This window comes from Diplotaxodon limnothrissa, linkage group LG6, assembly GCF_057381915.1.
Source record: "Diplotaxodon limnothrissa isolate DT_005_m linkage group LG6, D_limnothrissa_male_GT1.1, whole genome shotgun sequence".
NCBI classification, from domain to species: Eukaryota; Metazoa; Chordata; class Actinopteri; order Cichliformes; family Cichlidae; genus Diplotaxodon; species Diplotaxodon limnothrissa.
In genome coordinates, this window is record NC_140601.1 from 42833844 (window position 1) to 42859310 (window position 25467).

Consider the following 25467-nt stretch of genomic DNA (forward strand, 5'->3'; position numbering starts at 1 on the left):
TAAAATGACGTTAACGCTGACAGCACTAATTTGTTGTTCCAGAGAGCAAGCCAAACACTGGTCTAGAAAAGGACGATCTCTAGTAGTGCTGCACTACTAGTAGATTTTGTTTTAACCTCCTAGGACCTGGTGTCCACATATGTGGACATAACATTTATGAGACCAAAATACAAAATTTTGCTCTTCAAAAACCTGATATCCACTTATGAGGGAGGACATTACACTGCCCCTGTTCAATCGAACTTTAAAATGAATGTCCTCATATGTGGATCTCATTTTTTTGAGAAACAAAAAAAAGATAGTCCGAATCTGATGTCTTTGTTTTCACATTCATCAGGTCCCAATCAACCCAAATGGCACAGAGAAATTAAAAATGCATGCCATGAAAGAGTTCAGGTCTTAGGATGTTAAAAATGTCCCTGCTGATGAGACCAGTGAATGTGGGGCGACAGTGGCAAGAAAAAACTCCCTCCTGGAGGAAGAAATCTTGGGAGGACCAGGCTCTCTGGGAGGACCCTCCCTCCTGAGGGCAATACTTACCAGTACTTGTCCTCCAGTGTGCGATGGTGGGCTGGGACGAGTGTTGTTTCTTCTCAGCATGATGATGACCTTCCTTCCATTTCCTGTTTCAGAACTGAGAATGAAGACAAAACTGGTTAACAAGGTAACAGGACATTTAAAAATTCTCTCACTTCAGGATGAGATGCTGTGTCTTCTTACGTTTCTCTTGTAAAACAGCATGTAGGCCGAGTGCTGCTGTTCCTCACAAGCTGCCGATCCGGTTGTGTGGAGCACCTGTGCGTCATTATAGGTGAGCCAGCGATCTGATGTAGAGTGCTGACTCTCCTCAGGATGGACAGAACTACAGATGTAGTGTCCTGAAATCACATTAAGACAAATGAATCCAACTTCTGGAAGTCAGCTGATTCAAGCAAACAGTGATTTTGACTTAGTGCGTCTTAGAACATCAAAAGCTTTTGTGTGTGAGTCCTTCACTGAAAAGTAGAAAGTTTTCATTTTCTGTTTGTAACAAGTCTGTTGTTTTACCTGACTCTGTGCCTCCATAATGATTGATGATGCTGACAAGACTATAACAGCCACCACCCTGAGAAGGAACAAATCCAAAGAGTGTTAGTTTCACAAAGTCTCACATCAGAGCCATAATTAAGCTGATTTGCTGAGGCTACGTCCACACTAATGCGTTTTCGTTTGAAAACACATCGTTTTCTCTCCGCTTTGACCTCCCGTCCACACTGAGATGGCGTTTTCCTCAAGGAAAAACACAGCATCTTGAAAACGCTCTCGAAAACGCACACATTTCAAAACGGAGTTGTCCCGTCGCAGTGTGGACACTCGAAAACGCAGACTTTCTAAAACGATGACGCATTTTAGTCATGTGATGCAGTCATGTGAGCAATTAAACAAAGATAGCCGAGTGCATTATACAGCGGTTGTTTTGATTGCTCTCAACTTTGACAGCCCTAAAAAAGATTAATATCAGTTTGTACATGCTCCGGATAGCTTTTCTTCAAATTCTGTAATCCTCACTCACTTTTGCGCATGCGCAGGACTGGAACGTAAGCGTTTTCGGCCGTTTCAATGCAGACGCACAACTATTTGAAAATGACTGAAAACACTAGTGTGGACACGGAGTTTTCAAATCTATCAGGGCTAGTGTGGACGTAGCCTGAGACGTTCTGCAGTCTGTTTTTACCTGATTGGATGGCACCACCAAGTCCCTCTGCAGCCTGACGGGGTCATCCACCTTCTTAATGTTGTAGGTTTGTGTAAAGCCAAACCTCTTCAGATGCAAGATCAGGACTCTGGCAGAAAAGAAAAAAAAAAAACACAAACAAGGTAGAAAATAAGAAGAATGAGTGTCAAACACAAACAGAAGATGGGAGAAAACGACTGCTCAAGTATTGTCTCGAAAAACTCTGATATTTGATGCGCCACAGTTTGGAAACCTGGTCAGTCGATCAATTCTGATGTGACCTTACTCACCTTGGCAGTGTATCAAAAGACGACTTCAGTTCTGAGGCCGTCCCTCCACAATCACAGCGAAATTCTATTTCTTGTTCCTGAACAACAGCACAGAGAAAACAGGCTTTATGGTAGAAAGAAATCTCAACATATGCACACACACATACGCACAAACACTAACAAAAAAGGTGTGTTAAGATCGCTGACACTACAACTCTATTGGAATTTGTGATCTTACCTTCAAGTATGTCTCTAACATGTTTATAATAGACCCCTCTGGAACAAGGTCAAGAGACAAGCTGGTGAAGTCCTCGTGCTGTGATGATTGGTGACCACAGCTACACATTTCAGGAGTAACGTAGTTAAAGTAAAGATCAGGTAGGTGGAAAAGAGGTATATGAAAATATTGCAACCAGCTCTGCGTTTCTGAAAGACAGGCTTACCTCTTGCATGTCCTCATGTTTTCCATTTTAAAAATGTGATGCTCTTCTACTGGGCAGGTATAACTTTGGCCCAGGAGAGCTGCGTTCCTCTCCAGGTGAGGTGCGAGCCTTTTGACCTCATTGAGGAACAATGTTAGGAATTCATGAGCGTCCTGAAAGAAAAGCAGAGAGATTTAAAACAGTACATCAAAATCAGAAGGTAAAGCAAAAAAACAAAATGTCCAAATAGCTGACGCACTTTCTGTGCACTGCCGGTGTATTCAGGAGCTTGACTGCTGAATGCCTTCTTAAAAGCTCTTAGGTGGTGATCTTTAAGGCCATAATCTGTTGACTCATGACAGTCCCTGACATCAATGAGCCTTCTGTAGAAAGGAAAGGGTAAACAGACATTTCTGCTGTTAGATCTCTTTGTTCTTCAGGTTTTTGAAGAAAGTAGAAGGTTGACGTAGCGCACCTTAAGAGCTGAGCTTCTGGATCTGTGCTCCACAAAACCTCCTGACGCCTGATGTCTCTTATGAACTCCTCAATGTTGAGGAGGCTCTGCAGGCAGGAGTTCATGTAGCAGGTGTTTCCGATGTTTGGAAACCTGACACACACGCACAACGTTTACAGTATCAGTGTAAAAGAATTCATTTTCTCCACTTTGACAAAGTGAGCTTTGGTCTTTGTGCACCACGTGTACTCACCCGAAGCAGTCTATAGTCCCAGTTTGACTTTCTATTATTTCTCCACCGCATGCTACACTGCTCCAAAAAGGTAAAAACACAAACACAAAATTAGGAAAGATGTCAGGATGCTGAGCAGTGTATGTGCATGGATGCATGAGCTTTGAAGTTGAAACATTTTGGAGGACGTCTTTCTCTTACCTGTTAAACACATGCTCCCATCCACTCTCTTGGTCCAGAAGCTCCATAATCCAAGTGTCCCAACTCAGGTCTGCTGGGATCGTTTCCGTGGTGCTTCTTACCTGATATAAATATATAGGACATAGCTGTGTGCCTCATTGCTCTTAATTGCTCTCATTTAACTGTGATGAGTAAATGCTTGATGACAGTGACTCTTTCCATAAAACATACCTTCCCGGATTTAAAAAGAGTCTTCACAGTGTTGCTCTCTGCCTCTGCATCGCTGTCAGTTTGCTGCAGAGGACGAACAAACATAAGTTTATTAAAAAGTACATTTTAAAGAGAATGTGTATTTCATATGTTTTGTGTAAAAGCAAACCGAGGAACAGCAGAAGATGTGTCTCCATTTTCTCTTCTTTTGGCCATTTTCAGGGTTAGCTGGTGTGGCAGCAACAGAAGCATCCGGGATGCTGATGAGGACAAAAGTGTAAATGTTGTGGAAATTTATAAGAAGGAGTACATTTTGCTAATATAGATTGCTAATAAAAGTGAATAACTGTAATGGAATACCAACATGAACAAAATCATGTATTTTATACATTTACACTCTACATTTTCAAACGCTAATCTCTGCATCCATATAAATAATAGACAAGACTAGAAGGAGTAAAAAAGATGTAAATACACAAGGTGGAAGAAAAATGCCAATAAAAGGGAAATAAAAGAGCTCCAACTCAACCACTGCTATAAATATCTCCAGCAGCATTAAAGACTGGCGCATTTCTTTACCTCTGATGAGACGTAGAAGGAATTTCCTTCTCTGCCACGTTTTGTTTGTGTAATTTCTGTTTAGAAACAAGAAAAGCAACATCAGTAATGGCATAAAACAAACATACCAAGTGGGTCTCTCCATGAAAAGTGTCCAGTTAGAGAATTTGGTATTATTTCATATTATTTATCACTTTAGTGAGCTGTCAGCTCATGAAGCAGATATAGGAATATCTTTAAATAAAATAAAAACAATTTATTCATGCCTTAAATTGAGTTTTAAAGTTTGTCCTATGAAATACAAAATCCTTCATTTGGTTCTGATCAAAATTCAGTTTTTACAGAAATCATCCATGAAGCTTCAAAAATGCTTATTCACCATAAAAAATATTTAGAGAAACATCCTGCAAGTCTCTTCGAACTTACCTTTCTGTGAAAAAAAAACGTTTAAACATCTTTGAACTTAATTTGAGGACATGGCTGTGTGCTAAATTGCTCTTAATTCTTCTCATTTAACTGTGATGAGTAAATGCTTGATGACAGTGACTCTTTCCATAAAACATACCTTCCAGAATTTAAAAAGAAACCAGCGACACTTTTTTTGTGTCTTCACAGTGTTGCTCTCTGCCTCTGCATCGCTGTCAGTTTGCTGCAGAGTACGAACAAACATACGTTTATTAAAAAAGTAAAGTCACTTTAAATTAACAAGTGCAATTTAAAGAGAATGTGCATTTCATATGTTTTGTGTAAAAGCAAACCGAGGAACAGCAGAGGTGTCTCCATTTTCTCTTCTTCTTTTGACCATTTTCAGTAACAGGAGCATCCGGGATGCTGATGAGGACAAAAGTGTAAATGTTATTTTTCAAAGTGCAAATTTTTAACAAGGAGTACATGCTGGAGATTGCAGATAAAAATTAATAACTGTAATGGAACAAAATCATGTATTTTGTACATTTACACTCTACATTTTCAAACGCTAATCTCTGAATCAATATAAATTATAGACAAGACTAGAAGGAGTAAAAAAGATGTAAATACACAAGGTGGAAGAAAAATGCCAATAAAAGGGAAATAAAAGAGCTCCAACTCAACCACTGCTATAAATATCTCCAGCAGCATTAAAGACTGGCGCATTTCTTTACCTCTGATGAGACGTAGAAGGAATTTCCTTCTCTGCCACGTTTTGTTTGTGTGATTTCTGTTTAGAAACAAGAAAACCAACATCAGTAATGGCATAAAACAAAGTATATGGTATGAAAATACAAAATCCTTCATTTGGATTCAAAATTCAGTTTTTACAGAAATCATCCAAGAAGCTTCCTTAAAAGTTTCAAAAATGCTTGTTTACCATAAGAAAATATTCATAGAAATGTGCTGCGAGTCTCTTCAAACTTACCTTTCTGTGAAAAAGAAGTTTAAACATCTTTGGACTTGATGTGATCGCAGCCAAAATCTCCTCAGCTTTGCAAAAGTTCAACTGAAAACAAGCAGTCAAAGGTTGTATATTTATAAACTTTCAGCATAGAACGTTCATACCCTGAACAGCAAACATCATCATTATGATGTATGGGGCAAATTTGCATATTTTGGAATGTATGCTCATTTGAACTGTATGGTGCTCGTCTCCAAGCAACTGCTACACAAAACAGGTCAAGTCAAGTGGCTTTTATTGTCATTTTAACCACGTGCAGAGGTGCTGTACAGAGTGAAACGAGACAGCGTTCCTCCGAGACCCTGGTGCTATATATGACATATACGGACAAACCCAGGACTACATAAAGTGCAGTGTGCATAAATTGCAAAAATAAACAAGACAAAACAGTGCAAAACGTGACAGAACAGGACGAAACAGACACAAGACAATGGAAATGTGCAAAATGCTGAGTATTGTGCAAAAGTAACTTGGTGTCTGTATGTATGTATATGAGTGTGAGATACTGCAGATAAGTGCTTGGTAGTGACATGTGTGAAGGTGTGCGTGTGCCAGTGCAGTCACTGAGTGTTCAGGGGTCTGACGGCTTGTGGGAAGAAACTTTTCCGTAGTTTGGTAGCGAGGGCCCGGATGTTGTGGGACCTCTTTCCAGAAGGCAGCAGGGTGAAGAGTGTGTTTGAAGGCTGTGTGGGGTCCTCCAGCAAGCGGGTGTTATAAGGAGGGGAGAGGGGCTCCAATGACCTTCTTAGCTGCTCTCACAATCCGTTGTAGGGTACTGCGATCCAATACGCTGCAGTTACCATACCAGACAGTGATGCAGCTACTTAGGATGCTCTCATTAGTCCCACTGTAAAAGGTGGTGAGAATGGATGGTGGGAGATGGGCTTTCCTCAGCTTCTGCATGAAGTAGAGACGCTGCTGGGCCTTCTTGGTTATGGAGCTGGTGTTGAGGGAGCAGGAGTGGTTCTCCGCCAGGTGGACACCAAGAAATCTGGTGCTCTTGACGACCTCCACAGAGGATCCATTCATGTTAAGTGGGCAGTGATCCCACTGTGCTCTCCTGAAGTCAACGATCTCTTTTGTTTTGTTTTGGTGTGCTGGGGGAGCAGCACAGCAAAGAAGGACTCATCCAGGCTGGAGAAACTGATCAGGAGGGCTAGCTCTGTGGTCGGCATGAAGCTGGACACTCTGGTGACAGTGGCAGAGAAAAGGACATTAAAGAAACTGATGGACATTATGAACAATGCTGGGCATCCTCTGCACATGGCCATTAACAACCAGAAGAGTCTGTTCAGTGACAGGTTGCTTCTCCCAAAGACAAGAACTAACAGACTTAAAAACTCCTTTGTCCCACACGCCATCAGACTGTTTAACTCCTCTCTGGAGGGGAGAGGGAGGGGAAACAGGAGGACAAAGGAGGGGGGAACAACTAAGCTGTAGTGCCTCTTCACCTCACTGTGCAATACCTTTTGTGCAATACTTTTGTAAATAGTCAACAGTGCAATAGACTCAATACTTGAAATGTGCAATTCACTTGTATTTTTATTTTTTATTCCTATTTATTCTATTTATCCCCTTCGTATATGCTGCTGTTCCTCACAAGCTGCAGATCCAGTTGTGTGCAGCACCTGTGCATCATTATAGGTGAGCCAAGGATCTGATGTAGAGTGTGGACTCTCCTCAGGATGGACAGAATTACAGATGCAGCAGCTGTTTCCGATGTATGGAAACCTGACACACAAACAAAAGTTTACAGTATCAGTGTAAAATAATTCATTTTGTCCAGGTTGAGAAGGTGAGCTTTGGTCCTTGTGCACCACGTGTACTCACCTGAAGCCGTCTCTAGTCTGAATTTTATTTTCCATTATTTATCCACCGCCCAAATGTTTCACTACGCTACTGCAAAAAGGTAAAAACACAAACACACAATTAGACGCTGAGCACTAGATGTGCATGTATGCTAGTGATGTGTCGAGTAATGGAGGGGGCGTTTCCGCGATGCACGTATCGAGGCTTGCTTCATTTATGGGAGGAGCTGAAAATGATGACGTCCGAAGCCTCGCTGCCCGGCTGTACCACGTGACTGGTTCATGAAGTGGTTCGAACTTTGCCGCGAGATGTGACAGCGATACAAACCCCTCAGACTTCAATCAAAATGTGGGTGTTTGATGGAGAGCTGCGGTTAGTGAGAGTTGGAGACAGCTGGGAGGCAGTTTGGAGGTTTATGAGAGTGAGGAGAGAAACTCAGGAGAGAATGGAGCCAGCTAAGAAGAGGAGGATGTCCTCCCCTGTGTGGGAACATTTTGATCTTATTCCTCCCAACAAGGTATTTCTACAGAAGATGTATTTTCATAATACTGATGGTGCAATACAATTTAAGTTAAGCTGTATTTACTTTTGTACAAGGTGAAGTGTTTGCTATGTGCCAGGGAGCTGGGATATAACAACAACACCTCATCCATGCTTAGGCACTACAGAGCTTTGCATGAGAATAAGGGGAACAGCGATTGTTGAGCAAGACCAGGTGAGCCATCAAATGCCATGATAATAATAGCATGCCGTAATGTTACTAAATGATATAACAATATTATACAAACTGTAATAAGTTACGTGTGTGATATTTATATTTGTGCTTTGTTTTTATTGTCTTTCCTCAGGAGAACAATCTCAAATAGATGAAAACCTGGTTAGCATGGTGATTGAGGACTCCCAGCCATTTAGCATTGTGGAGGACAAAGGATTTATAAGATTTGTTAAATCATTAAATCCTAGCTATGTTCTCCCCACTAAAAAGGTCATAAAAGCAGTGAAAATTTAGTTTTTACTGAATAAAATATGGGCAGGACTGACGCCTCAGTGTGTAGCTGTCCATACCTCAACGTTACAAAAGCACAACCACTGTCCACACCCCAACCACACCTCACCTCACAGTAAATGATCATTTCCATTTTAAGCATTTCCAAATAATCATTTTCCATACTGCCAGTATAAATATACACAGTATACTGCATCACTACAATATACATGTTTTACACACTCCTTTTGTTGTTGACATTTACAGGCTGTGTGCAAAAGGCCACACTCTTCAAATTCATGCCAACTAATATTTTTACGTCCAGTAGGTGTCCTACTAGAGCAAATAAAGCTTCAAGAAGCTTTGCGCTGGGGTGAACCAATTGGATGAAAAGCTTCAATGCTTCATCTGCCCATCACTAATGTATGCATGAGCTTTGAAATGTAAACATTTTGGGGGACGTTATTCTCTTACTTATTAAACACATGCTCCCATCCACTCTCTTGGTCCAGAAGCTCCATAATCCAAGTGTCCCAACTCAGGTCTGATGGCATTTTTTCAGTGGTGTTTTTAACCTCTTGGGAACTTTCACTACATTCCTTACTTGATGCAGAAAGAAGAAACGAGTCCATATCCAACCTTCAGAGCAGAGGCGATTAAGATCGGTATGGGTGTCACAGGTGTACCAGTCCGCCTTTTCTTCCAGGGCGAGAGGGGTTGCCATTCTTGTTCGCAGAACTATTCCTTTTATATTCAAAACTCAGATATGTGATCCAGGTGGGAGGTTCATACTTGTTACAGGTACAGTCAACTCCACCCCTGTAGTCCTCTTGAACATCTATGCCCCTAATTTTGACAACCCTGACTTCTTTAGTAAAATATTCAATCTTGTCTCACAATACAATGACCATAATATCATTATCGGTGGTGATTTTAATTGTTATTTCGGTCCATTGTTGGATAGGTCTTCTGCGTCCCTGGCCCCAACCTTGAGAGCTGTTTCTGTACTCAATACTCTTACTAAATCTTTGGACTTGGTTGACATTTGGAGGCACCAGCATCCGTTAGAAAAGCAATACTCTTTCTTCTCCCCTGTCCATGGCAGCTTCAGTAGAATTGACTATTTTCTTATTGATTCCAGGCTTATTTCGAAAGTGGTTAGTTCCACTTATCACAGTATTTTAGTTTCGGACCACGCACCTCTCTCAACGGTAATTGACTTCAACCTATATACCCCCCAATACAATTGGAAATTTAACCCCTCTTTATATCTAAATGACTCTTTTACGGTTTACCTATCTACTAAAATCGCAGAATTTTTACAATTTAATGATAATGGTGTAGTTTCAGACTCTGTTTTGTGGGAGTCCTTTAAAGTCGTTATTAGAGGCCATATTATTGCTTATCAAGCTTCTCAGAAGAGGGACAAACTCAGGCTGCGTACTAATATTGAGGCAGAGCTGTCTGTGTTGGAGGAGAAGTATCGCGATACCGGGGCTGCTGACACACTTAATACCATTCTCAAATTGAAATATGACTACAACCACATGTTGGGGGAGCAGGTCATGAATTGTATTCGTCGATTAAAACAGAAGCATTTTGAGCTTGGTGAAAAGGCTGACAAGGTGCTTTCCAGACAGCTGAAGGGCATTCAAGCTGAAAGGGCGATACACAGAATTCTCTCTGCAACTGGCCAGTTGCTGTCCGATCACAAGCAGATAAATGACAGATTTCGCAGTTTTTATTGTCAGTTATACACATCTAGTACTACGGCCACAGTTGCTGAAATCACTAATTTTCTTAATGCTTTAGACATCCCGACTCTTCCTGAGGCTGCACGGGGCTTACTCGATGCAGACTTTACGCTGGAGGAAATTAGAAATGCAATCTGCTCCTTTCCTAATGGAAAAGCATGTGGTCCGGACGGTTTCGGGATAGAGCTTTATAAGACACATATTGACGTTATCGCTCCCCTGCTACTTCGGATGGTAAATTGCGCAGTGTTAAACGGCTCATTCCCTCATTCTTTCTACGATGCCCATATATGTCTCCTCCTGAAAAAAGACAGAGACGAAACTAATGTTTCTTCCTATCATCCCCTAAGTCTTCTCAACTCAGACCAAAAGATAATTGCTAAAGTCCTAACCAACCGGTTAAATAAGCACATAGGCTCTATAATTCATCCTGACCAATCGGGTTTTATCCCCAATAGATTCTCTTTTTCTAATACTAGATGTCTCTTAAATGCGATGTACTCAACGACACTGCCCAATTCTGCGGTGATTTCACTCGATGCCCAGCAGGCTTTCGACCAAGTGGAATGGAGTTATTTGTTTGCTACTCTTGAAAAATTTGGTTTTGGGTCGAATTTTTTGAATATGATTAAGTTGCTTTACGCTTGCCCTCGTTCCTCGGTCCTTACCAACCATGAGAGGTCGCTCCCGTTCCTCTTACACCGTGGGACAAGGCAGGGTTGTTGCCTCTCTCCAATGCTTTTTGCTTTAGCTCTTGAGCCGTTGGCCATTGCCATCAGAGCCAATTCCCATATCTCTGGTATAAATTGTGGCACGTCAGAGTACACCATCGGTCTGTATGCAGATGATATCATATTGGCTCTTTCAGATTTAAAGATCTCCCTTCCTCCACTTCTTAAGCTGATTGACAGCTTTGGCCACCTATCAGGGTTCACCATAAATTGGAAGAAGTCTGTTCTTATGCCGCTGTCGTCTGGTCTGGGCCCTGATTTCCTGTCTAGTTTGCCCTTTAAGGTCTCCCAGGATTACTTTTCATACCTGGGTATTAACATCCCTAGGAACTCAAAACTCCTCTTCAGGCTTAATTATTCGGTTCTAACTGATGAGCTCAAGTGTAAACTTCTCCCACTTTCAATGATTGGCCGTATCAATATAATCAAAATGGTTGTGCTCCCTAAATTCATGTACCTATTCCAGAACGTTCCTATTTTTCTCAGGTCTTCCTTTTTCAAAGCGTTGGATGCCATTATCATGCCTTTCGTTTGGGCCTACAAGCCCCCCCGCATCTCGAAGTCTCACTTGCAAAAGCCCTCGGACGAGGGTGGTCTGGGCCTTCCAGTTTTCAGACATTATTACTGGGCCTGTAATGCCAGAGCCTGGGTCTTCTGGAATCTGCCTATAGTTGGTGATGCTGTGGGATGCAGGTCCAGCCCTAAATGGCTCGAATTGGAGCTTAGCACTGCTATCGAGCACACTGGAGCATCCTTGCCAGCTATCTTATTTTCAAAATCGGTTATTAAAAGTGCATGTGATGACTTTATTCTTTGCAACTCCGTAAAAATATTGAATCAAATTAAGAGAATCTTGAACCTCCCGGTAGTGTCAACTTTTGCCCCGATCTGCCACAATCCTAGCTTTACGCCTAGTACAATGGATGCTGCTTTCAAACAATGGCCTGTCAAAGGGTTAATTGCTATAAAGGATCTTTATATTGACAATCATTTTGCCTCTTTTGCTCAGCTTCAGACAAAGTACAATCTCCCTACAAGTCATTTTTTTCGGTACTTACAAATTAGGAATTATGTCAAGCAAGCATTCTCAAATTTAGATACCATCCCCATACAGCATGTCTTTTACAATATGATGAACGAACCTCCCACCTCAAAACACTTAATTTCTCGGCTTGTCAACCTTTTTTCTTCGGCAGCCCCCTCTTGCCATATTAAAGAGGCTTGGACAAGGGACACTGGTTTGGTTATCTCTGACGATCTATGGGCTGAAGTGTTAAGTCGGATAAAACTATGCTCTGTTAACGCCCGGCTTCAGTTAATTCAATTTAAGGTTGTCCATAGACTGCACTATTCCAAAACCAAATTGAACAAGATTTTTCCTAACGTTTCCCCCAAATGTGATAAATGTAAACTTGTGGACGGTACTCTTGGGCATCTTTTTTGGTCCTGTTCTACGCTTACAGCCTTTTGGACTAGTATTTTTAGTTTCTATAGCACTGTTTATGATAGGCAACTGTATCCTGACTGTCTTATGGTGATCCTGGGCTGCTCCGGCGACTCCTTGGCACTTCCCTTTGCTGTTCAACAGGCCCTCATGTTTGGTATGGTGATTGCCAAACGTTTGATTCTGGGGGAGTGGAAATCTGCCTCCCCTCCCTGCTTCAAGAGGTGGCTCGAGGAGATGGTCTCCTGTCTATACCTGGAAGAAATTCGGTTCTCTACGTCTGATTCCATGGAGAAGTTCAGGAAGATATGGGGGCCCTTTATAGACCACATTAAGAAGGACAGTCCACGCCCTGGGTCCTGACCACATTGTTTTAACTGCTTTCATTCTGAGCTGTTGCCCATAACTGTTTTTGCATGATTGTTATCAGCTCCTCCTAGCGATCTTTGGATTTGATCTTGTGGATTGGACTCACTAGATTGTGAGTTGTTTGACATGTATACCAGTTGCTTTGTTTGCTTCTCTGCTGTTTTTAATAAGTGCTGGCCTTGTACCCTGTTGTGTGGTTTGTTGCTCTGTTTTTTTTGTTTGTTTGTTTGTTTTTTTTGGTTGTTATTGTCTTTATTGTCTGTGTTCTTCTGTCCCGCTGTTTGTGAATGTGTAAAAAAATTTTGAAACTTGCATAAATAAATACATTAAAAAAAAAGAAAAAAAAAGAAAGAAGAAACGAGTCAGGGATGCATAGCAAGCACAACAAGACACCAGCAGCCCAGACCTTTCACCAACTGAAGACATTTGCAGCACCATAAAACATGACAGAGAAGAGCTGGGACTATGTGAAAGGGTGAAGTGCTGCAGTAAAGTTGCAATGGTCCTATCTTTTATACAGTCTATGGTTCACTCTATTCGATTACCCTTTTCTCATGTTTTTGTTAGTTAGGGAGATAAGACATTGTTATTTGGTTTTATTCTTTTCATAAATAAGTTTTGTACATCCTTTAGATACGGTCCCTTTTGTTTGTTGTTTTGGGGTCCACCCCGAAGCTGTAGTTCGCTCCTTTCCTTTGTTAGAATTCAATCACTGTGAAAAAAAATCACCATCAAAATTGTACTGGTTGTGTGATGTGCTGCTTGGGGTCAGACAGGGGTGGATCACCCTTATATTATGGTCTGGCCACCCTTAGACAGGCCATAACACTAACTAAAATGAAAATTAAAACTAGACTTATAACTGGCTGGCTGGTGTCCTTACCAGTGTCCTTGGGTCTGAACTGTGGGCTCCTCTTTCCAGGTGTTCGTACTGCCTGAGTGGCACCAAGGTGTGCTGTCTTGCCTCTTTTGGGTTTTCTGCATGTTTCTGGCTCAACATGCAAGTATCCACTTCTTGACGTTCGCTGTTGGTTGCAGCCACTTGAGGTTTTTGGGCTCATTTGGGTTCTCAACACTGGGCGACTTTGATGGGAGTGAAAGCATCCTCACAACATAAATCACCACACTACCTGCTTTTGTTTCAGGTTTTTTCTTTATCCTTGTTAACATGTTTGGGTACTGGGTTTACCTGTAATGCATTTTGTGCTCCAAAAGCTGTTATTTTGTGCAGCTGTGCTCCAAAAGCTGTAAGCATGACCTTTCTTATCATTAGATTGTGCCACACCAGCACCTGAGAGAAAAGCTTTGAGTTTGATTTTGTGTTTGTGTTTTGCAGGCACTCAGGAGAATAAGTCATGATGTTTCTTGTGTTTGTCATGTTAGTATCTCAGTGCTTGTCAATCACCAGTCAACAGTGTCACCACTGTGAACAACATCCTGCGACTGTTTGAGCCAAAACCTTCGAGAAGTCCCTGCAGCTGCTTCAAAACTCATCACTGAGCTCGATCTCTCTTTTAACACGCTGGAGACAACAATGAAAGATGACTTTCTTTCATATGCTGCTTTGAGGGCTTTGCTGATGAAGTTCAGCCAAAACAGGAAACATGCAGCAGGAGACAGTAACTTGTTAAAATGTTATAAAAGGTACAATTAAAGATTTTCACCCTACAGGGTTGTCAATGATCCAAGGATAAATGTCTAATTTGGTCAAAAGTTTATAAGCCATTTCTGGAGAGACTGCAGTGGAAATGTTGTCACTTTTGGACTTTGCTACCTGCAGCTAAACATTTGCAGCTAAATCATTTATTTAAAAGCAGAAGCTGCAACTGATCGAGTGAATGTTTGTCTGAAAACTTAAACTGAACTCCAAGCGTACCATTGCTCCAGCTTACCATCTTTACCTGAGTGAATCAGTTTGTTGAACAATCTAAATGATTCAGAAACTTCTGTGACATCAACTTAACTAAGGCTCATTACAAATTTCACAAAACACTGCTGAATACTTTTAATATTTTTTTTATTAGTTATTTTTGTTTTGTTGTTATTTTGATTTTAATAAAACAAAATAACATAAAGAATCAAATTGTTTCTTTGTTTTTTTAAATTTAATTTATTTTACAAATAAATTAATAATAATATTAATAATAATAACAACAAATTAGTGCTGTCAGCGTAAACGTCATTAGTTAAAATGACGTTAACGCTGACAGCACTAATTTGTTGTTCCAGAGAGCAAGCCAAACACTGGTCTAGAAAAGGACGATCTCTAGTAGTGCTGCACTACTAGTAGATTTTGTTTTAACCTCCTAGGACCTGGTGTCCACATATGTGGACATAACATTTATGAGACCAAAATACAAAATTTTGCTCTTCAAAAACCTGATATCCACTTATGAGGGAGGACATTACACTGCCCCTGTTCAATCGAACTTTAAAATGAATGTCCTCATATGTGGATCTCATTTTTTTGAGAAACAAAAAAAAGATAGTCCGAATCTGATGTCTTTGTTTTCACATTCATCAGGTCCCAATCAACCCAAATGGCACAGAGAAATTAAAAATGCATGCCATGAAAGAGTTCAGGTCTTAGGATGTTAAAAATGTCCCTGCTGATGAGACCAGTGAATGTGGGGCGACAGTGGCAAGAAAAAACTCCCTCCTGGAGGAAGAAATCTTGGGAGGACCAGGCTCTCTGGGAGGACCCTCCCTCCTGAGGGCAATACTTACCAGTACTTGTCCTCCAGTGTGCGATGGTGGGCTGGGACGAGTGTTGTTTCTTCTCAGCATGATGATGACCTTCCTTCCATTTCCTGTTTCAGAACTGAGAATGAAGACAAAACTGGTTAACAAGGTAACAGGACATTTAAAAATTCTCTCACTTCAGGATGAGATGCTGTGTCTTCTTACGTTTCTCTTGTAAAACAGCATGTAGGCCGAGTGCTGCTGTTCCTCACAAGCTGCCGATCCGGTTGTGTGGAGCACCTGTGCGTCATTATAGGTGAGCCAGCGATCTGATGTAGAGTGCTGACTCTCCTCAGGATGGACAGAACTACAGATGTAGTGTCCTGAAATCACATTAAGACAAATGAATCCAACTTCTGGAAGTCAGCTGATTCAAGCAAACAGTGATTTTGACTTAGTGCGTCTTAGAACATCAAAAGCTTTTGTGTGTGAGTCCTTCACTGAAAAGTAGAAAGTTTTCATTTTCTGTTTGTAACAAGTCTGTTGTTTTACCTGACTCTGTGCCTCCATAATGATTGATGATGCTGACAAGACTATAACAGCCACCACCCTGAGAAGGAACAAATCCAAAGAGTGTTAGTTTCACAAAGTCTCACATCAGAGCCATAATTAAGCTGATTTGCTGAGGCTACGTCCACACTAATGCGTTTTCGTTTGAAAACACATCGTTTTCTCTCCGCTTTGACCTCCCGTCCACACTGAGATGGCGTTTTCCTCAAGGAAAAACACAGCATCTTGAAAACGCTCTCGAAAACGCACACATTTCAAAACGGAGTTGTCCCGTCGCAGTGTGGACACTCGAAAACGCAGACTTTCTAAAACGATGACGCATTTTAGTCATGTGATGCAGTCATGTGAGCAATTAAACAAAGATAGCCGAGTGCATTATACAGCGGTTGTTTTGATTGCTCTCAACTTTGACAGCCCTAAAAAAGATTAATATCAGTTTGTACATGCTCCGGATAGCTTTTCTTCAAATTCTGTAATCCTCACTCACTTTTGCGCATGCGCAGGACTGGAACGTAAGCGTTTTCGGCCGTTTCAATGCAGACGCACAACTATTTGAAAATGACTGAAAACACTAGTGTGGACACGGAGTTTTCAAATCTATCAGGGCTAGTGTGGACGTAGCCTGAGACGTTCTGCAGTCTGTTTTTACCTGATTGGATGGCACCACCAAGTCCCTCTGCAGCCTGACGGGGTCATCCACCTTCTTAATGTTGTAGGTTTGTGTAAAGCCAAACCTCTTCAGATGCAAGATCAGGACTCTGGCAGAAAAGAAAAAAAAAAAACACAAACAAGGTAGAAAATAAGAAGAATGAGTGTCAAACACAAACAGAAGATGGGAGAAAACGACTGCTCAAGTATTGTCTCGAAAAACTCTGATATTTGATGCGCCACAGTTTGGAAACCTGGTCAGTCGATCAATTCTGATGTGACCTTACTCACCTTGGCAGTGTATCAAAAGACGACTTCAGTTCTGAGGCCGTCCCTCCACAATCACAGCGAAATTCTATTTCTTGTTCCTGAACAACAGCACAGAGAAAACAGGCTTTATGGTAGAAAGAAATCTCAACATATGCACACACACATACGCACAAACACTAACAAAAAAGGTGTGTTAAGATCGCTGACACTACAACTCTATTGGAATTTGTGATCTTACCTTCAAGTATGTCTCTAACATGTTTATAATAGACCCCTCTGGAACAAGGTCAAGAGACAAGCTGGTGAAGTCCTCGTGCTGTGATGATTGGTGACCACAGCTACACATTTCAGGAGTAACGTAGTTAAAGTAAAGATCAGGTAGGTGGAAAAGAGGTATATGAAAATATTGCAACCAGCTCTGCGTTTCTGAAAGACAGGCTTACCTCTTGCATGTCCTCATGTTTTCCATTTTAAAAATGTGATGCTCTTCTACTGGGCAGGTATAACTTTGGCCCAGGAGAGCTGCGTTCCTCTCCAGGTGAGGTGCGAGCCTTTTGACCTCATTGAGGAACAATGTTAGGAATTCATGAGCGTCCTGAAAGAAAAGCAGAGAGATTTAAAACAGTACATCAAAATCAGAAGGTAAAGCAAAAAAACAAAATGTCCAAATAGCTGACGCACTTTCTGTGCACTGCCGGTGTATTCAGGAGCTTGACTGCTGAATGCCTTCTTAAAAGCTCTTAGGTGGTGATCTTTAAGGCCATAATCTGTTGACTCATGACAGTCCCTGACATCAATGAGCCTTCTGTAGAAAGGAAAGGGTAAACAGACATTTCTGCTGTTAGATCTCTTTGTTCTTCAGGTTTTTGAAGAAAGTAGAAGGTTGACGTAGCGCACCTTAAGAGCTGAGCTTCTGGATCTGTGCTCCACAAAACCTCCTGACGCCTGATGTCTCTTATGAACTCCTCAATGTTGAGGAGGCTCTGCAGGCAGGAGTTCATGTAGCAGGTGTTTCCGATGTTTGGAAACCTGACACACACGCACAACGTTTACAGTATCAGTGTAAAAGAATTCATTTTCTCCACTTTGACAAAGTGAGCTTTGGTCTTTGTGCACCACGTGTACTCACCCGAAGCAGTCTATAGTCCCAGTTTGACTTTCTATTATTTCTCCACCGCATGCTACACTGCTCCAAAAAGGTAAAAACACAAACACAAAATTAGGAAAGATGTCAGGATGCTGAGCAGTGTATGTGCATGGATGCATGAGCTTTGAAGTTGAAACATTTTGGAGGACGTCTTTCTCTTACCTGTTAAACACATGCTCCCATCCACTCTCTTGGTCCAGAAGCTCCATAATCCAAGTGTCCCAACTCAGGTCTGCTGGGATCGTTTCCGTGGTGCTTCTTACCTGATATAAATATATAGGACATAGCTGTGTGCCTCATTGCTCTTAATTGCTCTCATTTAACTGTGATGAGTAAATGCTTGATGACAGTGACTCTTTCCATAAAACATACCTTCCCGGATTTAAAAAGAGTCTTCACAGTGTTGCTCTCTGCCTCTGCATCGCTGTCAGTTTGCTGCAGAGGACGAACAAACATAAGTTTATTAAAAAGTACATTTTAAAGAGAATGTGTATTTCATATGTTTTGTGTAAAAGCAAACCGAGGAACAGCAGAAGATGTGTCTCCATTTTCTCTTCTTTTGGCCATTTTCAGGGTTAGCTGGTGTGGCAGCAACAGAAGCATCCGGGATGCTGATGAGGACAAAAGTGTAAATGTTGTGGAAATTTATAAGAAGGAGTACATTTTGCTAATATAGATTGCTAATAAAAGTGAATAACTGTAATGGAATACCAACATGAACAAAATCATGTATTTTATACATTTACACTCTACATTTTCAAACGCTAATCTCTGCATCCATATAAATAATAGACAAGACTAGAAGGAGTAAAAAAGATGTAAATACACAAGGTGGAAGAAAAATGCCAATAAAAGGGAAATAAAAGAGCTCCAACTCAACCACTGCTATAAATATCTCCAGCAGCATTAAAGACTGGCGCATTTCTTTACCTCTGATGAGACGTAGAAGGAATTTCCTTCTCTGCCACGTTTTGTTTGTGTAATTTCTGTTTAGAAACAAGAAAAGCAACATCAGTAATGGCATAAAACAAACATACCAAGTGGGTCTCTCCATGAAAAGTGTCCAGTTAGAGAATTTGGTATTATTTCATATTATTTATCACTTTAGTGAGCTGTCAGCTCATGAAGCAGATATAGGAATATCTTTAAATAAAATAAAAACAATTTATTCATGCCTTAAATTGAGTTTTAAAGTTTGTCCTATGAAATACAAAATCCTTCATTTGGTTCTGATCAAAATTCAGTTTTTACAGAAATCATCCATGAAGCTTCAAAAATGCTTATTCACCATAAAAAATATTTAGAGAAACATCCTGCAAGTCTCTTCGAACTTACCTTTCTGTGAAAAAAAAACGTTTAAACATCTTTGAACTTAATTTGAGGACATGGCTGTGTGCTAAATTGCTCTTAATTCTTCTCATTTAACTGTGATGAGTAAATGCTTGATGACAGTGACTCTTTCCATAAAACATACCTTCCAGAATTTAAAAAGAAACCAGCGACACTTTTTTTGTGTCTTCACAGTGTTGCTCTCTGCCTCTGCATCGCTGTCAGTTTGCTGCAGAGTACGAACAAACATACGTTTATTAAAAAAGTAAAGTCACTTTAAATTAACAAGTGCAATTTAAAGAGAATGTGCATTTCATATGTTTTGTGTAAAAGCAAACCGAGGAACAGCAGAGGTGTCTCCATTTTCTCTTCTTCTTTTGACCATTTTCAGTAACAGGAGCATCCGGGATGCTGATGAGGACAAAAGTGTAAATGTTATTTTTCAAAGTGCAAATTTTTAACAAGGAGTACATGCTGGAGATTGCAGATAAAAATTAATAACTGTAATGGAACAAAATCATGTATTTTGTACATTTACACTCTACATTTTCAAACGCTAATCTCTGAATCAATATAAATTATAGACAAGACTAGAAGGAGTAAAAAAGATGTAAATACACAAGGTGGAAGAAAAATGCCAATAAAAGGGAAATAAAAGAGCTCCAACTCAACCACTGCTATAAATATCTCCAGCAGCATTAAAGACTGGCGCATTTCTTTACCTCTGATGAGACGTAGAAGGAATTTCCTTCTCTGCCACGTTTTGTTTGTGTGATTTCTGTTTAGAAACAAGAAAAGCAACATCAGTAATGGCATAAAACAAAGTATATGGTATGAAAATACAAAATCCTTCATTTGGATTCAAAATTCAGTTTTTACAGAAATCATCCAAGAAGCTTCCTTAAAAGTTTCAAAAATGCTTGTTTACCATAAGAAAATATTCATAGAAATGTGCTGCGAGTCTCTTCAAACTTACCTTTCTGTGAAAAAGAAGTTTAAACATCTTTGGACTTGATGTGATCGCAGCCAAAATCTCCTCAGCTTTGCAAAAGTTCAACTGAAAACAAGCAGTCAAAGGTTGTATATTTATAAACTTTCAGCATAGAACGTTCATACCCTGAACAGCAAACATCATCATTATGATGTATGGGGCAAATTTGCATATTTTGGAATGTATGCTCATTTGAACTGTATGGTGCTCGTCTCCAAGCAACTGCTACACAAAACAGGTCAAGTCAAGTGGCTTTTATTGTCATTTTAACCACGTGCAGAGGTGCTGTACAGAGTGAAACGAGACAGCGTTCCTCCGAGACCCTGGTGCTATATATGACATATACGGACAAACCCAGGACTACATAAAGTGCAGTGTGCATAAATTGCAAAAATAAACAAGACAAAACAGTGCAAAACGTGACAGAACAGGACGAAACAGACACAAGACAATGGAAATGTGCAAAATGCTGAGTATTGTGCAAAAGTAACTTGGTGTCTGTATGTATGTATATGAGTGTGAGATACTGCAGATAAGTGCTTGGTAGTGACATGTGTGAAGGTGTGCGTGTGCCAGTGCAGTCACTGAGTGTTCAGGGGTCTGACGGCTTGTGGGAAGAAACTTTTCCGTAGTTTGGTAGCGAGGGCCCGGATGTTGTGGGACCTCTTTCCAGAAGGCAGCAGGGTGAAGAGTGTGTTTGAAGGCTGTGTGGGGTCCTCCAGCAAGCGGGTGTTATAAGGAGGGGAGAGGGGCTCCAATGACCTTCTTAGCTGCTCTCACAATCCGTTGTAGGGTACTGCGATCCAATACGCTGCAGTTACCATACCAGACAGTGATGCAGCTACTTAGGATGCTCTCATTAGTCCCACTGTAAAAGGTGGTGAGAATGGATGGTGGGAGATGGGCTTTCCTCAGCTTCTGCATGAAGTAGAGACGCTGCTGGGCCTTCTTGGTTATGGAGCTGGTGTTGAGGGAGCAGGAGTGGTTCTCCGCCAGGTGGACACCAAGAAATCTGGTGCTCTTGACGACCTCCACAGAGGATCCATTCATGTTAAGTGGGCAGTGATCCCACTGTGCTCTCCTGAAGTCAACGATCTCTTTTGTTTTGTTTTGGTGTGCTGGGGGAGCAGCACAGCAAAGAAGGACTCATCCAGGCTGGAGAAACTGATCAGGAGGGCTAGCTCTGTGGTCGGCATGAAGCTGGACACTCTGGTGACAGTGGCAGAGAAAAGGACATTAAAGAAACTGATGGACATTATGAACAATGCTGGGCATCCTCTGCACATGGCCATTAACAACCAGAAGAGTCTGTTCAGTGACAGGTTGCTTCTCCCAAAGACAAGAACTAACAGACTTAAAAACTCCTTTGTCCCACACGCCATCAGACTGTTTAACTCCTCTCTGGAGGGGAGAGGGAGGGGAAACAGGAGGACAAAGGAGGGGGGAACAACTAAGCTGTAGTGCCTCTTCACCTCACTGTGCAATACCTTTTGTGCAATACTTTTGTAAATAGTCAACAGTGCAATAGACTCAATACTTGAAATGTGCAATTCACTTGTATTTTTATTTTTTATTCCTATTTATTCTATTTATCCCCTTCGTATATGCTGCTGTTCCTCACAAGCTGCAGATCCAGTTGTGTGCAGCACCTGTGCATCATTATAGGTGAGCCAAGGATCTGATGTAGAGTGTGGACTCTCCTCAGGATGGACAGAATTACAGATGCAGCAGCTGTTTCCGATGTATGGAAACCTGACACACAAACAAAAGTTTACAGTATCAGTGTAAAATAATTCATTTTGTCCAGGTTGAGAAGGTGAGCTTTGGTCCTTGTGCACCACGTGTACTCACCTGAAGCCGTCTCTAGTCTGAATTTTATTTTCCATTATTTATCCACCGCCCAAATGTTTCACTACGCTACTGCAAAAAGGTAAAAACACAAACACACAATTAGACGCTGAGCACTAGATGTGCATGTATGCTAGTGATGTGTCGAGTAATGGAGGGGGCGTTTCCGCGATGCACGTATCGAGGCTTGCTTCATTTATGGGAGGAGCTGAAAATGATGACGTCCGAAGCCTCGCTGCCCGGCTGTACCACGTGACTGGTTCATGAAGTGGTTCGAACTTTGCCGCGAGATGTGACAGCGATACAAACCCCTCAGACTTCAATCAAAATGTGGGTGTTTGATGGAGAGCTGCGGTTAGTGAGAGTTGGAGACAGCTGGGAGGCAGTTTGGAGGTTTATGAGAGTGAGGAGAGAAACTCAGGAGAGAATGGAGCCAGCTAAGAAGAGGAGGATGTCCTCCCCTGTGTGGGAACATTTTGATCTTATTCCTCCCAACAAGGTATTTCTACAGAAGATGTATTTTCATAATACTGATGGTGCAATACAATTTAAGTTAAGCTGTATTTACTTTTGTACAAGGTGAAGTGTTTGCTATGTGCCAGGGAGCTGGGATATAACAACAACACCTCATCCATGCTTAGGCACTACAGAGCTTTGCATGAGAATAAGGGGAACAGCGATTGTTGAGCAAGACCAGGTGAGCCATCAAATGCCATGATAATAATAGCATGCCGTAATGTTACTAAATGATATAACAATATTATACAAACTGTAATAAGTTACGTGTGTGATATTTATATTTGTGCTTTGTTTTTATTGTCTTTCCTCAGGAGAACAATCTCAAATAGATGAAAACCTGGTTAGCATGGTGATTGAGGACTCCCAGCCATTTAGCATTGTGGAGGACAAAGGATTTATAAGATTTGTTAAATCATTAAATCCTAGCTATGTTCTCCCCACTAAAAAGGTCATAAAAGCAGTGAAAATTTAGTTTTTACTGAATAAAATATGGGCAGGACTGACGCCTCAGTGTGTAGCTGTCCATACCTCAACGTTACAAAAGCACAACCACTGTCCACACCCCAACCACACCTCACCTCACAGTAAATGATCATTTCCATTTTAAGCATTTCCAAATAATCATTTTCCATACTGCCAGTATAAATATACACAGTATACTGCATCACTACAATATACATGTTTTACACACTCCTTTTGTTGTTGACATTTACAGGCTGTGTGCAAAAGGCCACACTCTTCAAATTCATGCCAACTAATATTTTTACGTCCAGTAGGTGTCCTACTAGAGCAAATAAAGCTTCAAGAAGCTTTGCGCTGGGGTGAACCAATTGGATGAAAAGCTTCAATGCTTCATCTGCCCATCACTAATGTATGCATGAGCTTTGAAATGTAAACATTTTGGGGGACGTTATTCTCTTACTTATTAAACACATGCTCCCATCCACTCTCTTGGTCCAGAAGCTCCATAATCCAAGTGTCCCAACTCAGGTCTGATGGCATTTTTTCAGTGGTGTTTTTAACCTCTTGGGAACTTTCACTACATTCCTTACTTGATGCAGAAAGAAGAAACGAGTCCATATCCAACCTTCAGAGCAGAGGCGATTAAGATCGGTATGGGTGTCACAGGTGTACCAGTCCGCCTTTTCTTCCAGGGCGAGAGGGGTTGCCATTCTTGTTCGCAGAACTATTCCTTTTATATTCAAAACTCAGATATGTGATCCAGGTGGGAGGTTCATACTTGTTACAGGTACAGTCAACTCCACCCCTGTAGTCCTCTTGAACATCTATGCCCCTAATTTTGACAACCCTGACTTCTTTAGTAAAATATTCAATCTTGTCTCACAATACAATGACCATAATATCATTATCGGTGGTGATTTTAATTGTTATTTCGGTCCATTGTTGGATAGGTCTTCTGCGTCCCTGGCCCCAACCTTGAGAGCTGTTTCTGTACTCAATACTCTTACTAAATCTTTGGACTTGGTTGACATTTGGAGGCACCAGCATCCGTTAGAAAAGCAATACTCTTTCTTCTCCCCTGTCCATGGCAGCTTCAGTAGAATTGACTATTTTCTTATTGATTCCAGGCTTATTTCGAAAGTGGTTAGTTCCACTTATCACAGTATTTTAGTTTCGGACCACGCACCTCTCTCAACGGTAATTGACTTCAACCTATATACCCCCCAATACAATTGGAAATTTAACCCCTCTTTATATCTAAATGACTCTTTTACGGTTTACCTATCTACTAAAATCGCAGAATTTTTACAATTTAATGATAATGGTGTAGTTTCAGACTCTGTTTTGTGGGAGTCCTTTAAAGTCGTTATTAGAGGCCATATTATTGCTTATCAAGCTTCTCAGAAGAGGGACAAACTCAGGCTGCGTACTAATATTGAGGCAGAGCTGTCTGTGTTGGAGGAGAAGTATCGCGATACCGGGGCTGCTGACACACTTAATACCATTCTCAAATTGAAATATGACTACAACCACATGTTGGGGGAGCAGGTCATGAATTGTATTCGTCGATTAAAACAGAAGCATTTTGAGCTTGGTGAAAAGGCTGACAAGGTGCTTTCCAGACAGCTGAAGGGCATTCAAGCTGAAAGGGCGATACACAGAATTCTCTCTGCAACTGGCCAGTTGCTGTCCGATCACAAGCAGATAAATGACAGATTTCGCAGTTTTTATTGTCAGTTATACACATCTAGTACTACGGCCACAGTTGCTGAAATCACTAATTTTCTTAATGCTTTAGACATCCCGACTCTTCCTGAGGCTGCACGGGGCTTACTCGATGCAGACTTTACGCTGGAGGAAATTAGAAATGCAATCTGCTCCTTTCCTAATGGAAAAGCATGTGGTCCGGACGGTTTCGGGATAGAGCTTTATAAGACACATATTGACGTTATCGCTCCCCTGCTACTTCGGATGGTAAATTGCGCAGTGTTAAACGGCTCATTCCCTCATTCTTTCTACGATGCCCATATATGTCTCCTCCTGAAAAAAGACAGAGACGAAACTAATGTTTCTTCCTATCGTCCCCTAAGTCTTCTCAACTCAGACCAAAAGATAATTGCTAAAGTCCTAACCAACCGGTTAAATAAGCACATAGGCTCTATAATTCATCCTGACCAATCGGGTTTTATCCCCAATAGATTCTCTTTTTCTAATACTAGATGTCTCTTAAATGCGATGTACTCAACGACACTGCCCAATTCTGCGGTGATTTCACTCGATGCCCAGCAGGCTTTCGACCAAGTGGAATGGAGTTATTTGTTTGCTACTCTTGAAAAATTTGGTTTTGGGTCGAATTTTTTGAATATGATTAAGTTGCTTTACGCTTGCCCTCGTTCCTCGGTCCTTACCAACCATGAGAGGTCGCTCCCGTTCCTCTT

At 41.1% G+C, this 25467-nt stretch overlaps 2 protein-coding genes across 2 annotated transcripts; both read right to left on the minus strand.

Annotated features, from left to right (window-relative positions):
- Window positions 1–628: 628 nt before the first annotated feature.
- On the minus strand, window positions 629–5462 carry LOC146631286 (ubiquitin carboxyl-terminal hydrolase 12-like). Its single transcript, XM_085356662.1, has 18 exons — window positions 5436–5462; window positions 5182–5237; window positions 4798–4870; window positions 4605–4688; window positions 4061–4116; window positions 3651–3741; window positions 3503–3565; window positions 3293–3393; window positions 3113–3169; window positions 2881–3012; window positions 2665–2788; window positions 2427–2578; window positions 2222–2321; window positions 2005–2081; window positions 1715–1823; window positions 1048–1105; window positions 721–878; window positions 629–634 (listed from the first exon to the last, which is right to left on the minus strand). The coding sequence occupies exons 1-18, from the start codon at window positions 5460–5462 to the stop codon at window positions 629–631; spliced, it is 1524 nt and encodes a 507-aa protein (XP_085212788.1).
- A 9916-nt stretch (window positions 5463–15378) lies between these two features.
- On the minus strand, window positions 15379–20212 carry LOC146631287 (ubiquitin carboxyl-terminal hydrolase 12-like). Its single transcript, XM_085356663.1, has 18 exons — window positions 20186–20212; window positions 19932–19987; window positions 19548–19620; window positions 19355–19438; window positions 18811–18866; window positions 18401–18491; window positions 18253–18315; window positions 18043–18143; window positions 17863–17919; window positions 17631–17762; window positions 17415–17538; window positions 17177–17328; window positions 16972–17071; window positions 16755–16831; window positions 16465–16573; window positions 15798–15855; window positions 15471–15628; window positions 15379–15384 (listed from the first exon to the last, which is right to left on the minus strand). Exons 1-18 carry the CDS (start codon window positions 20210–20212, stop codon window positions 15379–15381), a joined length of 1524 nt encoding a protein of 507 aa, XP_085212789.1.
- Between the last annotated feature and the right edge of the window lie 5255 nt (window positions 20213–25467).